Source organism: Mustela nigripes, chromosome 4 (genome assembly GCF_022355385.1).
Source record: "Mustela nigripes isolate SB6536 chromosome 4, MUSNIG.SB6536, whole genome shotgun sequence".
NCBI lineage: Eukaryota > Metazoa > Chordata > Mammalia > Carnivora > Mustelidae > Mustela > Mustela nigripes.
In genome coordinates this window covers 191,749,132-191,764,073 of record NC_081560.1, presented here as the reverse complement: position 1 = coordinate 191,764,073, position 14,942 = coordinate 191,749,132, and the positions used below count along the sequence as shown (strand labels likewise).

Below are 14,942 nucleotides of genomic sequence, written 5' to 3'. Positions count from 1 at the left end.
TTGTTTGGGATTTTGATTCGTTTTTAAAGGGGGAAACTTAGCTTCTCACCTGTGCCACTTGGGTGGCCCCTTGCAGGCTGGTTGCCCTTCCCCCTCCCCATCCCCTGGCCAGCTCCTGACGCTACTCTGCCCAGCGGGGCCAGCCCAAGGCCCTGCGTTCCTGGCCCTGCTGGATGCCAGGCTGCTTTCCAATGGACTCCCTTGGCCAGTCGGACTCCCAGGGCCCGGCAGTAAAACACAGAGACATCTTTACCTTCTTCTTCAGGTTTTTGCTGTAGTTTTGTTGTTTTTTGTGTACAAAGCCTTCCCAGGAGTGGCCTGGCCTCCCAGCATTTCCTGTCTCCAAAGGACTGGAGGCTGTGACAAAGCACTGACCACACAACCCTGAGTCCCTTTGGGAATGAAGTGGAAGAAGGTAGGCTCCACAGGGAGGGAGCCTGGCCTTGGCTCTGGGTCGGACTGTCTCCTGCTGGGCCGGTGTGCCAGGCAGCCCCGTGAGCTGAGGCCAGGGCCCATTGGAGCTGAACAGGGTCCCATCTGCAGGGTGAACCATGAGGTTTGGTGCTGGGTCTGTAAGCGGGCCAGCACACGTGTGGGCAGCTGCGCCGCCGTCTGCCCTCCAGCCTGAGTGTGGGGGAGGGATTGGAAGAGAGCGACCAAGATCGAGAGCCAAGGACCTTGTCGGCAGGGCTTTTGGCGTCCATGTCGGCAGGGCCCAGGAGACTCCCAGACCCGTCAGCCATGTCTGCAGAATTGCTCCTGAACTCAGTAGCTCAAGGCAGCAGTCCTGGCTGTTCTCACAGTCTGTATGGGTGCCAGTGGGTCAGCCTGTCTTCACCTCACTGTGTCTGGGTCCTGAGTTGGAACCTTCTGACCAGTCACTCGTCTGTTGTTTGGTGCTGCCTCCCCTGGGCCTAGCTGGGGCTAAGGGCCAGAAGATCCACAGGGAGGCTCTCTGTGTGCCCTAGGCTTCCTGCCAAAACCGTGTCTGGGCTCCCTGGACAAGCGTCCTGACGAGAGAATCAGGAGGAAACCGTACTGCCTCTTATGACCTATCCTCAGAAACACCCTCTCCAGTACATTCTTTTGGTTGGAGCAATTACAAAGGTCCACCTGATTCAAGGGAAGGGAAGAAAACCGTCACTCAGTGGAACTGTGCCCATGGCCCTCCAGGATGGCAGATGGAGTGTTGCCACCATTTTTGGAAAACAGCCTGCTCCACAGCCAACCAGGGTCTGGCCCTGGACACAGACAGCCTGTGGGGTGCACCTCGGGTTGGTGAGCATCTTCCCGCAGGGAAGTGGTGACATGGTGGACAGGAAGGCACGGTACGGTTAGTGGTCCCAGCATCCCAGATCCCAGGTCTCCAGGGACAAGGGTCCAGCAAGTGGGGGACTCTGGCCAGCTGAAGGCAAAGTGGCCCCTCCGTTCCAGGGAACGCGCTGTGGACCCAACCCCCACCCCACCCCCAATCTGGACACCCCATCTTGGTGGGGTGGGAGATGGGAAGGTCCAGTCCTGAGGAGGATGGGCAAGCTGGGGTCCCGTGGGGGGGGGGGGGGGGGGGGGGGGAGAAGAGGTCAGGTCACTGCTGTCCTGGGATGGAACACGGCACCCCACTCAGGTGAGGGGTGTCAGCAGGTTGGTGCCTGGGAGACAAGGTGGAGACCCCACAGTAAGGGGCTCCCCGCATACCAGCTTGGCCCAGAGGCGGCTCCTGCCTGCCCTCCAGGGCAGGCCCGTGGCTGTCCTTGCGAGGAGGAATGTTGGTGAAGAAGTCGGACGGGACCGGCCACCCGCTCCTGCTGGGGTGGGAGTTGGGGTGGGGGGTCAGCCAGGCCTGGGGGCTGGGGAAGGGTGATGGGGAGGCCGCGAGGGGCGGCAGCGGGGAGCTCGGGTCTGGGACCAAGCGAGGGACCTGAGGCCCCGGAAGACGCCTGCGGGATGGGCCGGGTGTCGCCCCCGCCCCCGCCCCCGGTCAGCCGAGCCGCAGTCCTCCGTGCGTCCCGCCCCTGGGCTGGCGCGAGGAGACGTTCCCCACTGCCCGCTCCTGCCCCCGCTCCTGCCCCCACTCCTGCCACGCCCCTTCCGTCGGGCCACGCCCCCTTCCGCCGGGCCACGCCCCTCCGCTCCAGACCCGGAGATCATGGTGGTGCTAAAGGGCGTTCCGGCGCTGCTGTCCCCTGAGCTGCTCTACGCCCTGGCGCGGATGGGGCACGGCGACGAGATCGGTGAGGGGCGGGGACAGGGCCTCGGGACCCCCACCCTTGGGCGAGGCGCGAGCGGGACCCCCGCCACCCCAGGCCCTACAGGGGTCCCGACCCAGACTGTGCCCCAGCCCGTGGGCGACGACTCTCAAGCCCGGGAAGAGCCGGGTCCTGGGGTGGAGGCCTTGGTTTGGCCGCCCCGTCCCACTTCCCAATAGGACACGCCCCACCCTACCCCCCCCAACTCCTACCCCCAACTTCTTTAGGAAACTGGGGCCAAGTTGGTTGGGGGCCAAGCCCCTGCCCAGACCTTGGTCGGCCCCAGGCGGTCACGAGGACTGTGGCCCTTGGTCCAGGCAGCGCCGCGTCCGGCAGGTCCGGCCCCTCCCCCAGCCCGGCTTTCTGGGGCCCCGGGCCCAAGTTCCCAGCCGCGGCCTCAGGCCCAGTGCGCTGCTCGTTCTCCAGACCCCCTCCCAGACGGCCCCCAAGGGGCCACACCTCTTTCTCTGGCGGTTTGCCTTTCCTGGAGCCCTGGACCTCGGGCGGGGGCTGCACGGTCGGCGCCCCAGGGGGTAGAACGGGGCGGGGTCCCGAGTTCTCCCTAGTCCTCGCGGCGCCTGCAGCTTCTGCTCTAGGAAGCTTCCTCTCCCCGCCGCCACCTCTGACGAGAGGGGTCGGGGAGGGCAGGGGGCGTGGTCTACCGTGGGCGGCAGGTGCCCCGAGGTCTGTGCCCACCCACGCGGACCCACCAGGGGATGTCTGACCGGGTTGCGTGGCTGTTCAGTTTTCGCAGACGTGAACTTCCCCACCGCCTCCATATGCAGGTGTGGGCCGGAGGAGATCCGCGCTGACGGTGAGCCGCCGCTGGGCAGGGAGGGGTTAGGCTGGAGACCCAGTGCTCCAGCTCTGCGCTCCCCAAGCGTTGCCCTGTGCCCCCATCCCCACTTATGCCCCAGCCTCCACCGGTGACCCAGGGAGGCCCCCAGAAGTGACCCTGGGCCTCCTGCCCCATCTCAGGCACCTCTTGGTAGCTTCTTGCAAGTGGGGAAACTGAGGCCCAGTGGCTTGTTGGCTGGCTGAGCACTGATGCACCCCTGCTCCCCACAGCCCAGGTCAGGTGTTCAGCTTTTACTCTGCTATAGAAATCCCAGTACTGACCTCGCAGGCTCCGGGTGCCCACATGCTCTGTCTCTGGGACCCTCTGACCCTCAGGGGTGGGTGGAAGGCGTGACTTGGAGGGGCCTGGAGCCAGGGCCCCGAGGTGACAGTAGTAGCAGTTAGTACCAAGAGCAAGGGGGTAGGGGGTGTGAGGACACCAGCGTCCTGCCCTGTCCTGTCCCACCTGGGCTGGCACTGGGCTTGGCTGTCCCCCACCCTCAGCAGTGCTCTGAGGGGACACAACTCTCCCTGCAAAATCGAGGCCACTAAGGCACAAAGATGTGAGATGTAGGGTAAACCGGCCCTTCTGGACAGGGGGCCAGTGGTCTGAGGCCCGTTCAATGCGCTGCTGACTCCAGACCCAGTGACCTTGGCTTCCGCCCTCTGCTGAGGGAGATGAGCCAGCCGTGCCTGGGTTTACACCATGGGCCAGAGGACCCAGCACGCGCTCCTCTCCAGGGAGGACAGGACAAGGTGGGCCATGGGAAGGGCCCGAATGCTGGAAGGTAAGGAGGGGCCAAGCTTCGCCCTTCGAGTTAGTGGAAACAAGCAATGAGGAGTGAAGGCCCGCGACGCAGACAGGTCTGACCATGGAGAACTGCAGAGAACACAGCAGAAGAGAATGCACTCAGGACAGCAGGGCTTCCCAGCCGCAGGCTAATAAGATGACAGCCGATTTTTGTCTTGTCCCCAGCCCCGTATTTCCCCGTTCTGTGCAACCAGCACAAGTCCCTTTAACAATGAGAAACCAGCTCCACAGGATGACAAGGACCTCGGAAACCAGTGGGCAGCCTGGGGCAGCCTGGGACAGAACAGCCTCTTCCCAGACCCCACTATCCTCATAGGAGAAAGGTGGCCACCCAGGGGTCATGGGGGGGTGCTGCGGTCAGGGAAGTGGCCCGGGTGCCCCTCCTGGTGGATGAGTAGGGGAGGTCACCACCAGGGGCCTATGAAGTACGGACTGGAGGGCAGGGCGAGCCCAGGGCTGGGACGGTCACAGGTGCTGTGGCAGGGAGACGCTGGTGCGACCCCAGCAAGTGTCACCAGGCGGCCTGCGTCCTCCGCCCTGTCCCGGGCCCGAGGCCGTCCTAGCTGGCCAGCTTGGTGAGGCCCAGGGTAAAAGGCGTGGACAGGCCCGGAGGGCAGGCGGCCCTGTTGGTGGCTGGGTGGGACAGGGCTCCCGTCTGAAGCTGGCACTCCGCCCTAGGCCTGGGCATTCCACAGCTCCTGGAGGTTGTGCTGAAGCTGCTGCCACTGGACACCTACGTAGAGAGCCCGGTGAGCGCCTGTTGCAGTGCCGCCCCTCCCTGCTCTGGGCCTTGGTTTTTTCTTGGTCAGACCTCAGAGGACCCCTGAACTGTCATCCAGTGGGAGGGGAAGCTGGGACCAGGGCTGCTGGGTGCACAGGCCACAGAGCTGAGCCCCCTCTGTCCCTAGGCTGCTGTCATGGAGCTGGTGCCCGGTGACCGGAAGATCGGCCTTCAGACCCCGGTGTGGAAGAGCTACGAGTCCATCCTCCTGGAGGCTGGCTGCGTGGTTAGGCTGCTGCCCCACCCAGGGGGTTCCCGGGGACCCTCTGCACCTCTGTGGAGGCTGGTGGGAGTAACAGACAGGGCCCCCAAACCCCCCTACAGTTGTGGCTCATGTGCTCACCCTCCACAGAAAAGTGACCCTGGGGGTGTGGCTGTTCCCACCCCCCAGCCTCTCACCTCTCAGGTCAGGGACCCTGTCATGGCCTGGGGTGCGTCACCCACCCCAGCCTGTGTGAGCGGAGCCAGGGGCAAGTGAGGCACCCCTGGCCCCTGTCTTACGGCCAGAAGCCTGGCCTAATGCTGTGTGTCACCCCTGCATTGTGGAAGGATGTACCTCTCCTCCCCAGGACCTTCCCCTCGACACGTCTTGGGCAGGACCCCTCGATGACAGGCTGCCTGGGACTCCTGTCCTGGGCAGGGGCCCTCCTGCCCTTAGACCAACTCCAAGGGACACAGGGGCCCAGGCAGCTGGCCACCACAGCCCCCCTATGACCCTGCCTGCCCAGTTCTCACAGCTCAGAGGCTGAGCATCCTTGGGACCCCAGCCAGGAGAGCCAGTCGTGGAGCTCAGAGTGTCCGTGTCTCCTCATGCCGCTGGTGCCTGCTTGGGCCCTGAGGGTTTCTGAGCAAGGCCCCTCCACCGTGCCATTTTGCATTCCAGAGCGCCCTGGCGAAGATAGAGAGGTTTGAGTTTTATGAGCGGGCCAAGAAGGCTTTTGCTGTTGTAGCAACTGGGTGAGTTCTGGCCGAGTCCCTGGGGTCCCTTTGGGTCCTGCTGGTCAGGGTAGGTTTGGCTGGGACTGTCTGGGTCTGGGTCCCGGAGCCACTCCCTGTCCCCCTGCTCAGCCCCGGCCCCGCTGGGAATAGGACTCTCGGGATTCATGGGAGGACTGGTCCCTAGGCTTGCCTAGTGGGCGGGATGGGGGGCGGAGCCGGGGACCCAGCCTGGTGCTCAGCTCAGCTCCTTACTCAGGGAGACGGCCCTTTACGGAAACCTCATCCTCAAGAAGGGGGTGCTGGCCCCCGAGGCACTGACCTAGGCCTGGCGAAGACCCCTGGGCCCAGAGAGGAATCTGCATCTCTGGGCCAGACCACGGACAAACCGGCCCTGTCCTGCTCAGCCCAGAGCGCCCCCAACTGGGGACCCTGGGGGGCCAGGCCGGTCTTTGGGGGGTAGGGGGAGGTGCTGCTGACAGGGGACTGGGACTCACCCAATTTACGACAATGATGTGAAGTGTGGTGACTTGTCTCTGAAGTCAGAGGTTTCAACAACAGCCCCGTCCTCAAAGACTTGTTTGGTGCCGAACACGAGGGAGCCACTGGCTCCTTGGAGCGCCCCCCACCCCCGTGCATCCTCAGGGAGGGAGGAAGGCCTCTCTCCTCCCTAAGGTCCGAGGCAGGTCCCTGGGTTCCGGACAAGAGCTCATAGGAGCAGAGGTCCTCTTGTGAGGAGCCCCCGCAGAGGGCTGGGCCGGGTGGCCGCGACTGCACTGCGAGAGCCTGGGGTGGACAGAGCAGCTGCCCAGGGGCCCTGAGTGGAGGGGGTTCTGCAGTCAGCCCCAGAGCTGGGGGTGGTGGGCAGGGGTCATTCTGGGTGCTGGGGAGGGTGTGGATCAGTCGTCTGTTCCCTCTCCCCAGTGGTTGAGTGCCTACTGAATACATGGGAGCCCGAGCTGTTCTGGGAAATGGGCTGGTTGGGGTGGGGAGGTGAAGGCCAGGAGGATGTCCTTGCGCTGCCAGCAGGCAGAGGGCCAGACTGCCCGAAGACAGCCCGCGGAAGGGAGGCTGTGATGGCTTCGGCATGAGGCTTGGGCTGGAGTTCAGGGTGGGGGTAGCCTGCCATCACTGCTCTGGACCCCGGGGTCTCCCCAAACCTTCCCACTCCCCTCCAGACCTTCCTGTAGCCATGCGGCTGCTTTGCAGAAGCTGGTGTGCAGGGCGCCTGGGCCTCTAGGCCCCTCAGACCCCGGGGCTGGTGTCCCAGATGTCACAGAGAACCTGGGGGGACAGGCAGGCCCCCTGGGCAGGGGGACCAGGTCTCAGCCTGGCCGGGCCCAGTCATTGCCAGGGCTTAACCTCAGACCCCTGACCCCATGGCCACCTCTAGCCACACAAAGGCCTTGCTTTACACAGCTTTATTGAGACTTAACTGACCTATAATAAGCTGCACACATTCCAAGCGTACAGTCAAATGCCTTTGGATATTGTCTACACGGGAGAGCTTCTGGCCACTGCCAGTGTCCTCCTGCTCACAAGGCTCGCACACCTCAACGGCCCACCCACGAAGCCCCAGCTCACCCCACCTCCCCAGGCACTCTCAGCCCTGTGGCTGCACCCTCGGGCTGGAGGAAATGCCCTTGGGGAGTCCTGGCTCCAGAGAGAGACTGGGCTACAAACCACCCTGGTCTGCCCAGGGCCAAGGTCACCACTGACTGACCTTGGATCTGAGCTGGGCACCCCCAAATTGCTTAGAGATGGCCACCCTTGACCTGACGGGGCAGGGGGAATGACCTACGGGCCTGCTAACCCTCGTGCGTACCATGCGGGATGCAATCTGGGGCCTCCCCAGGCACTTGGCTCCCCGGATCTGGGGCAAGAGCGGGTGCCAGGTGCACAGTGAGGAGGCTGGGGCCCACCCTGCCGCTTTAGGGCAGGACCACGGACAGGTCACGGTCCAGTCTGGGGTCCCTTCCATGGTGACATGAAGATGACCTGGCCTGCTGGCACAGTGCGAGGTGGCGAGCACATGAGCCACTAGGGAGAGCCCTGGGGCGTGGGCTGCCATCCAGGTGCTCAGAGGGGACCCACGACAGGACACAGAATTCCAGGGCGCGTGAGGTCACCCCCAGACCAGCCCGCAATCCCCGGAGCAGCCACATGCCTCAAAATCGAGCCCTGGATGGCCTCTGCCTGGAGCTCTGTTTGTCCTAACCAGTGGAGGGGCTCAGGCCGGGGTGTGGGGGGCACTCCAGGCTTCCCTCTTGAGGCAGAGGCGTGATCGCCACAGGCAGCATACTCGACACAGGTTCAGTGCGTCAAATAGCCCCAGTGAGCCCGTGCCTGCAGCCGCAAGGTTGGGCCATGCCCTGGGGTCCGGCCCCTCAGACAGCACTGGACAAGCACCCAGAGAATGGGGAGGACCAGGAGCCTGGGCCTGAGCCCTGCACCACCCCCAAACCTGAGCACCCAGCGACGCACCCTCCTGCTGTCTTTTTAGGGCCCATCTGTGGGAAACTGACTGGTCCCAACCACTGACCTCTGCCATGCCCCGGGCCCCATCCCACCATCCAGGGAGGAGGCCTGAGGGGAGCCGATCAGCCTGTGCACAGGAGGACACAGGCCTTTCCTTGTCCCCGACAGAGCAGGCTAGGACCATGGTCACTGTTGCTGAGGACACATGTGGCCTCCACCCCTATGAGGTTTATTTTTCCAGTTGGGGAGGGGTCAGGGCCCCCCGGAATCCTCCCTGGGGTGGTAGATGTGGTCTCGGTCCTCCTCTGGCCCTTGAAGCGCCTGGGGAAGTGACAGTGCCCAGGGCCACAGCCCTGCCTCATCCTGGGCCTCCTCGGCCTCCTCGGGCACTGGGTGGTACAGGTCATCACGGTCCAGCTCAGGATCCCACCTGGGGCTTGGAACATGGCCCAGGATGTCCTCCGTCCCTGCCTGGGCCTTGGAGCCTAAGGATAAGGAGATGGGATGGAGGCAAGGTTCTCCTCAAGGAAAGTCAGCGCCACCGGGGCTCCGCCGCTGTGACCTTGCCCCCCTTCACCTGGTGCCTGCCTGACCTTGCCGTTTCTCCCACGTGGCAGCGGCAAGGTTTGGCGCCGCTAGCAGCCCCAGGAGCTGGTTGTCCGTTTTCAGAATGTCCACCACACGGGTGTCCCAGGCCCTGTGAGCAGAGCTGGGTCAGGCCTACCTGTGCAGGAAGAGGAGCCAGGAGCCCCGCCAGTGAGGGCGACCACCGCCGTCTGAGCAGCCTCGAGGTGCTGGGCAGGAGACCTAGCGGGAGGTTGCTCCCTACCAGCATCCTTGGTGGCTCTATTCTGTCCCTTGCCAGTGGCCCCGGGGGACCGCCGGACAAGCACCACTGACCCCTCCACTGCCCAAGAGCTATGACCAGGCAACCTCCATGGAACCCAGACCCGCCAGCCAGGCAACCGCCCCTGCTCCGCCGCATCCCTGAGCTATAGGGGTCCAGGAAGGTCGGAGAGTCTCTTGGGTGGCGTCCTAAGGGTGTCCCCTGAGGAAACATCTTGGCCCAGCCCTGCATCGTGGAGACCTGGAAAACTTGGGCAAGAGCTCCCTCCTGTCCCAGAGGCCAGGCCTGTGCAGGCTGGGGAGTAGCTCTCTGGCCTCTGGCCTCTGGCCTCTGGCCTGGCGTGGCCCTGGGGGAGAAGCCAGGTGTTGCCTCATGGGAGTGCAGGGAAAGGGGCACGGCTTAGAAGCGCCTCTGAGGGGGGCGCCTGGGTGGCTCCGTGGGTTAAACTTCTGCCTTTGGCTCGGGTCATGATCTCTGGGTCCTGGGATCGAGTTCTGCTTCGGCCTCTCTGCTCAGCAGGGAGCCTGCTTCCCCCTCTCCTTTTGCCTGCCTCTCTGCCTACTTGCGATCTCTCTGTGTCAAATAAATAAAATATATATTTTTTAAAAAGTGCCTCTGTGGGTAACTATAACCCTGGGTGTGGGGGTGGGGTAGCCATCCTGGAGGCTGCTAGGAGAGCTAGGGGATCATTCTGGAGCACCACCCCCGCCTTGTAGGTCTCTGACAGATCCCACAGGATCCCATGCTGGTCGGAGCAGTGCCCCCTCCCCGAAGCTGCTGGGCAGGGCCTCCCCACATCCACAAACGCCCTTAGCCTAGAGGGTTCCCAGAAGGGGCAACAGCAGGGGAATGTGGCCAGGGCTGCTGGGGACACTCACTGCTTTGTGTCCCACTCAGGACCCCCGACTGGGCCTTTGGTCTTGATGAGGACCTGGAAGAGGGAGGTCACAGGTGTGGGGTCCATGGTCCGAGAACACCGGCTCCAAGGTCCCCCCGGACCATACTTGCTGACTCCACCCCACCCTCTGGGGACAGGATTGAGGCCCTGAGGTTCCTGGGGAGACAGGGCCACCCTTGGGGCTGTGTCTGCTCACGCTTCCCTGGCTGATGGCCTGAGGAAGGAGGGCCAGTTCCTCTGAGCCCAGCCCTCTGTGGAGCCAGGGGAGACAGGGCAGTGAGTCGAACATGACCCTCGGGGAAGGGTCTCTGTCTGTTGCCAGGAGGGGGTGGGCCTTCCCCTTCCCTGCCCTCCCAGGTGTGCAAGTCTGAGTGGTCTGGACCCAAGGCAGGGTGGGCAGGAAGAGGGCTGGGGAGACAGGGCCCGACACCAGTTACATGCACAGGTCACACCTGAGCGGCATGCACGAGGACGAGGAGGGGCTCAGACTCACAGGGCACACACGAGTGTCATCAAGGGCCCCTCCCCCATCTGGACCAGCAGGCGGCTGTGACAGGGGCCACTCCCGCTCAGCTTGAGGCCCTCGCTGGTGCCCACAGGACCACCTGCTGCCCCGGGTGCCCTTTCTTCACTTTCCGGGCCGGTGGGGCGGGGCTCGCGGAGGAGCACACGTACCTGGGGCAGGGAAGCTGGGCCTGCCTCCCCCAGCAGCAAAGCCAGCAGGCCAGTGACCAGGAGGAGCCTGAGGGGACCAGAAGGGAGAGTGAGAGACAGGCCAGGGCTGCCCCTGCTCATCAGCCTCCGGACAGGACACCTGGGTGGGCAGCCCGGCGTGCTGGCAGCTTGGGTCCAAGCCAGGGAGGCCTGGGGCCAGGTCCACGGGTGGTTTCGTTGTGCCTCCATCCCACAGACCAAGGACACACGGGCACAGGGGTGGGACCGCCACAGGCCCACACTTGCTCCCAGGGCCCTCAGAGCAGGTGCCACTGCCCGCGGCACCCAGCACTTTTGGCAGACCCTCCGCGGCAAGCTCGGGCCGCCAGGTGGGTGTGATGGGCCGTGCGCCCCCCCCAGCTCCCGGCATTGGGCTGGCAGCTGCACCTAGGCACACGCCCCCGGGGCACAGAGCAGTGAGGGCTCCCAGCACCCTAGGCTGAATGCTGACAGGCTAGGACCCGGGGCAAGATCTCAGAGCGCTCTGTGTCCGAGGCACCCGGAAACTGTGCACACGGCGCCCTCAGGGCCGGACGGCCCCTTGCTCCTCTCAGAGCTGCAGCTGGACAGTGGTGCCAGTGCCCGGGCAGGAAGCCCAGGAGGAGGCGGGCAGGATGGGGTGCTCCTTCCAGACACATTCAACTGGACCCTAGGGTAGCCAGGATGGCCGGCAGGGGAGGGGGGGCCAAAGACCAAGCCCCAGGCTGGGAGTCTGAGGGGCCAGGGCCAGAGGGAGGTGACACAGAAACATAGGACAGGAGAAGGATGACCCAACTGTAAAGGTCCTGGACGCCTCATCCAAGACAGGGGAGGGGAGGGAGACGGACGGGCGCCTTGTGTGTGTGTGTATGCGTGTGTGTCTGTGCGTGTCCGCGCATGTCCGTGCGTGTCCGTGCGTGTCCATGCGCCTGTGTGCGCCTGATGTGTGTGTGTGTGAATGTGTCTGTGTGTGTGTGAATGTGTCTGTGCATGTCCGTGTGTGTCTGTGCGCCTGTGTGTGCCTGATGTGTGTGTGTGAATGTGTCTGTGCATGTCCGTGCGTGTCTGTGCGTGTCTGTGCATGTCCGTGCATGTCTGTGCGTGTCTGTGCGTGTCTGTGCATGTCTGTGCGCCTGTGTGTGCCTGGTGTGTGTGTGTGTGAGTGTGTCTGTGCGTGTCCGTGTGTGTCTGTGCGTGTCCACGCATGTCCGTGCGCCTGATGTGTGTGTATGAATGTGTCCATGCATGTACGTGCATGTCTGTGCGCCTGTGTGTGCCTTGTGTGTGTGTGTGCGTGTCCGTGCGTGTCCACGCATGTCCGTGCATGTGTGTCTGTGTGTGTCCGCGCATGTCCGTGCGTGTCTGTGCGCCTGTGTGCGCCTGATGTGTGTGTGTGAGTGTGTCTGTGCATGTCCGTGCATGTCCGTGCGCCTGTGTGCGTCTGATGTGTGTGTGTGTGTCCGCACGCATGCCTGCATGTGTGTACGTGTGCACGTGTGCATGGTGTGTTCGTGATGCCTACGGTGTGCAAGTGTGACAATGTGTATGTATCTTGTTAAAAAACAAGACAACACACCCAAAATGGAATCGCTCACCCCGAGCCCCAGGTCACAACCCGAACCCAGAACCAGATCCATAGAGCAGCGAGGCGGGAGCGGCCGGGTCGGCCCTGGGCGGGTCACCTGTCCCACAGGCCCCTGTGTCCGTCCCCTAAAGAAAAGTCGCCGCGCAGTGACCCACCCGCGTTGTGCTGCTGGGACGTCCTCATCCCGCCCCTCCTGCCTGTAAGTCCACGTGCAGCACCTCCGAGGGCCTCCTGTCTGCTGGCTGGGACGCCCGACTCTAGCCGATTTTGCTCAAATGAACTCAGCATTTTTCGTATGCCTGTTTATCTTTTAGCAGTCTGGGCACACGGGCCTCTTCCTGGCTCTCCGGGGAAGGGTTCTTTCTGTCTCTGCAGCTGGCAGGGTGGCAGGCTGGGCAGGGCTGGGAGGGGCCGGGGAGCCCCGGGGAGCCCCGGAGGCCAGCAGGGGCCTCAGATGAAGACTTCCCACAAGCTGTCCCCTCACCCCACCGCCCCAGATTCCGGTCCCACAAAGACCTTGGCCTCTTGTCCAAGTGGCCCAGCACTTCAGGGTGAAGGTTCCTGTAGACACCATGGGAGCCAAAGGGCAGGGGCGTGCCCTGGACTTTGGGTCGTGGGCCTGGTCTCGTTCAGCTGCCCTGCCTCTCCAGAGCACCAACTCCCAGACAGAGGCTGGCTCCCGTGCCGGCAGGGGCCAACCCGCGGACTCGTGCCTGCGTGTCTGGACTCCACACCTCCACCACTCTGTCCAGCTCAGCCAGGGAAAGCACCTCATGGGAGGTGACGCTGCCAGGTCCAGGGACCTCAGATCCTGGCTGAGGGCCCTGTAGGCCTCTCTCCAGGAGGACAGCTCTGGGTTCCAAAGGGCTCCCAAGGCCCCCAGGCCACCCAGTGACCCACCTCTCTACAAGGGACGTATGGCCTCTGGTTCACACCAGGATACCAAGGGGAAGCCCCAGAACTGGAGGACGAGGGGAGAGCCCTGGCTAGAGGAGGAGGGAAGGGGACTCCCAAGGGATGAAGGAAAGAGGGGACCCCTGCTTCCTGGGTGGTGTTCCTTCGGGGGGCCGCTGACCCCTGCCCTCAGCCCCTGACAGCCTCCAGCCTCTCTCGACCCAACCCTCTCTTTCCAGCAGTCACAGACCTGGTGCCTCCTCCCTCCCATGCGCAGGGGTGATTCCTTGCTGGGCCAAGGGACCCCAAGGGACAGCTGTGCTTTCTCTTTCTCATGGGAGACCCAGGGGTGGTCCTCAAAGCTGGTGCCCGGATGCAGACTACAGAAGGGCCACAGTCCCTGGTAGCTCCGTACAGAGAGCTCCGGCAGCCCTGGGTACAGCAGCCAGACACTGGACCGAGGACAGAGCCACCCCGCCTGCCCGCCTCCCCACCAACGCCCTCCTCTGCAGCCAGCCTGAGCCAGGAAGGAGGTGCCCTGGGGGCTGGGGGGGTCTGGCTTCAGGGGCATTAGGCATTACCTCCTCATGATGGAGCCCCCTTCTCGGTGTAGATGGTGCTCTCGGGGACCTGTAGTTCCAGACCCAAGCACACAGTGACTCAGACACCTGGCCCTGCTCCTCCCCACCCGGGTTTCTCGGGGTTTTATGGCTCCGTGTGGGTGTGTCCGGGCAGAGGTCAGAGACCAGGAATCCCAAATGCACCAGCGACTCATTCTATCCAACTGGCTCCCCGGCTACCGCCACTCCCACGGCCCAACCCACACCCATGACAGGACGGACCCGAGGCAGCGGTGCCTCCCACCTTGGCACCCATGCTGGACCCTACACGCCCCACGGCCCCTCCTCCTGGCCACCCACGTGCAAAGTGTTCTGACATTGCAGGCCCGAGCTCAGCGGCCCAGGGGTGCCGGACCCCAAACTGGGCTGCCTCGTTGGCTGGAAGCTGGAAAACCATCCCCTGCCCTTTGTGCTCTGGCATTCGGGGCACAGTCCCCCTCCTGGAGCTGGGTTTGCTCAGACACAGGCAAGGGACAGGGCTTCCCACAGGCCAGAGTGAGCAACGGGCTCTGGACCGAGGCCCGAGGCCCGAGGCTCAGGTGCAGCTGAGAAGTGGCTGCTCTGACAGGCAGCTGAGCCTTGGGTCAGGAGGGGGCGCAGGCAGCCTCCTGGAGGGCGGTGGGCAGAGGCTTTGCGGGGGCACGTCAGGGAGGCAGCCCTAAACATACCTGCGGGCTCGCAGCTGTCAGCAGAGGGCAGAGCCCCCGGATTGACCAAACCTGGCCTTGAGCAGTGTAGGCACAGGAGGGACCCCCAGGAAGCCAGGCAGCAGAACCAGGGAGGACAAGTGACCGTGTGAGGTCAGTGCGCACAGCACAGGGGAACAGTGCGCAGATCCGGTCTGAGGGCATCGCTGAACCCCCATGACCCCCAGGGGAGATGCCAGAATCCAAAGTGGCTACGATCTAGTTTGGTTTTTGTTTCTTTTTTTATTTTTATTTTTTTATTTTTTAAAGATTTATTATTTATTGGACAGACAGAGATCACGAGTAAGCAGAGAGCCAGGCAGAGAGAATAGGAAGCAGGCTCCCCGCTGAGCAGAGAGCCCGATGCGGGGCTCGATCCCAGGACCCTGGGATCATGACCTGAGCTGAAGGCAGAGGCTTTAACACACTGAGCCACCCAGGCGCCTCTTGTTTCTTTTTTTAAATGAAAAGAATCGACTTTTTGAGCAAATTGAGGTACAGAGAAAAATCTAGCAGAAAGTAGAGCCCTCACCCACCCCCTCCGGTTCACCATTTCCCACCAGGGACGTGTGGCACCAGCATTGCACCCCTGTTCCCCTGACAACACAATTCAAATGTGTATTTTTCAAC

General features: G+C 63.4%; 2 protein-coding genes across 4 annotated transcripts; one reads left to right on the top strand and one right to left on the bottom strand.

The window, feature by feature from the left end:
- Positions 1 to 2,110: 2,110 nt before the first annotated feature.
- Positions 2,111 to 9,522, top strand: FUOM (fucose mutarotase). 3 transcript variants are annotated; one of them, XM_059398903.1, is made up of 6 exons: positions 2,113 to 2,231; positions 2,992 to 3,060; positions 4,573 to 4,643; positions 4,803 to 4,901; positions 5,559 to 5,632; positions 8,955 to 9,522. In XM_059398903.1, exons 1-6 carry the CDS (start codon positions 2,147 to 2,149, stop codon positions 8,986 to 8,988), a joined length of 432 nt encoding a protein of 143 aa, XP_059254886.1. In that variant the 5' UTR covers positions 2,113 to 2,146; the 3' UTR covers positions 8,989 to 9,522. The 3 variants fall into 3 exon arrangements, with proteins under 3 accessions (XP_059254887.1, XP_059254886.1, XP_059254885.1); XM_059398902.1 differs by lacking the exon at positions 8,955 to 9,522 and adding an exon at positions 5,871 to 6,171 and having other exon boundaries at positions 2,114 to 2,231; XM_059398904.1 differs by lacking the exons at positions 2,992 to 3,060; positions 8,955 to 9,522 and adding an exon at positions 5,871 to 6,171 and having other exon boundaries at positions 2,111 to 2,231.
- PRAP1 (proline rich acidic protein 1) lies at positions 8,276 to 13,709 on the bottom strand. The gene is made up of 5 exons (XM_059398901.1): positions 13,588 to 13,709; positions 10,510 to 10,576; positions 9,815 to 9,867; positions 8,683 to 8,786; positions 8,276 to 8,574 (listed from the first exon to the last, which is right to left on the bottom strand). Exons 1-5 carry the CDS (start codon positions 13,593 to 13,595, stop codon positions 8,342 to 8,344), a joined length of 465 nt encoding a protein of 154 aa, XP_059254884.1. The 5' UTR covers positions 13,596 to 13,709; the 3' UTR covers positions 8,276 to 8,341.
- Positions 13,710 to 14,942: the final 1,233 nt, after the last annotated feature.

Excerpts from the sequence above, each read along its gene's own strand:
- FUOM (XM_059398902.1), top strand. The coding sequence starts at position 2,147 with ATGGTGGTGCTAAAGGGCGTTCCGGCGCTGCTGTCCCCTGAGCTGCTC. Across the intron at positions 2,232-2,991 it reads GGGGCACGGCGACGAGATCG|TTTTCGCAGACGTGAACTTC; the intron begins GTGAGGGGCGGG and ends GTGGCTGTTCAG. Across the intron at positions 5,633-5,870 it reads TTTGCTGTTGTAGCAACTGG|GGAGACGGCCCTTTACGGAA; the intron begins GTGAGTTCTGGC and ends CTCCTTACTCAG.
- PRAP1 (XM_059398901.1), bottom strand. Across the intron at positions 9,868-10,509 it reads GCCCAGCTTCCCTGCCCCAG|GTCCTCATCAAGACCAAAGG; the intron begins GTACGTGTGCTC and ends TCCCTCTTCCAG. Across the intron at positions 8,575-8,682 it reads CACGTGGGAGAAACGGCAAG|GCTCCAAGGCCCAGGCAGGG; the intron begins GTCAGGCAGGCA and ends CCTTATCCTTAG.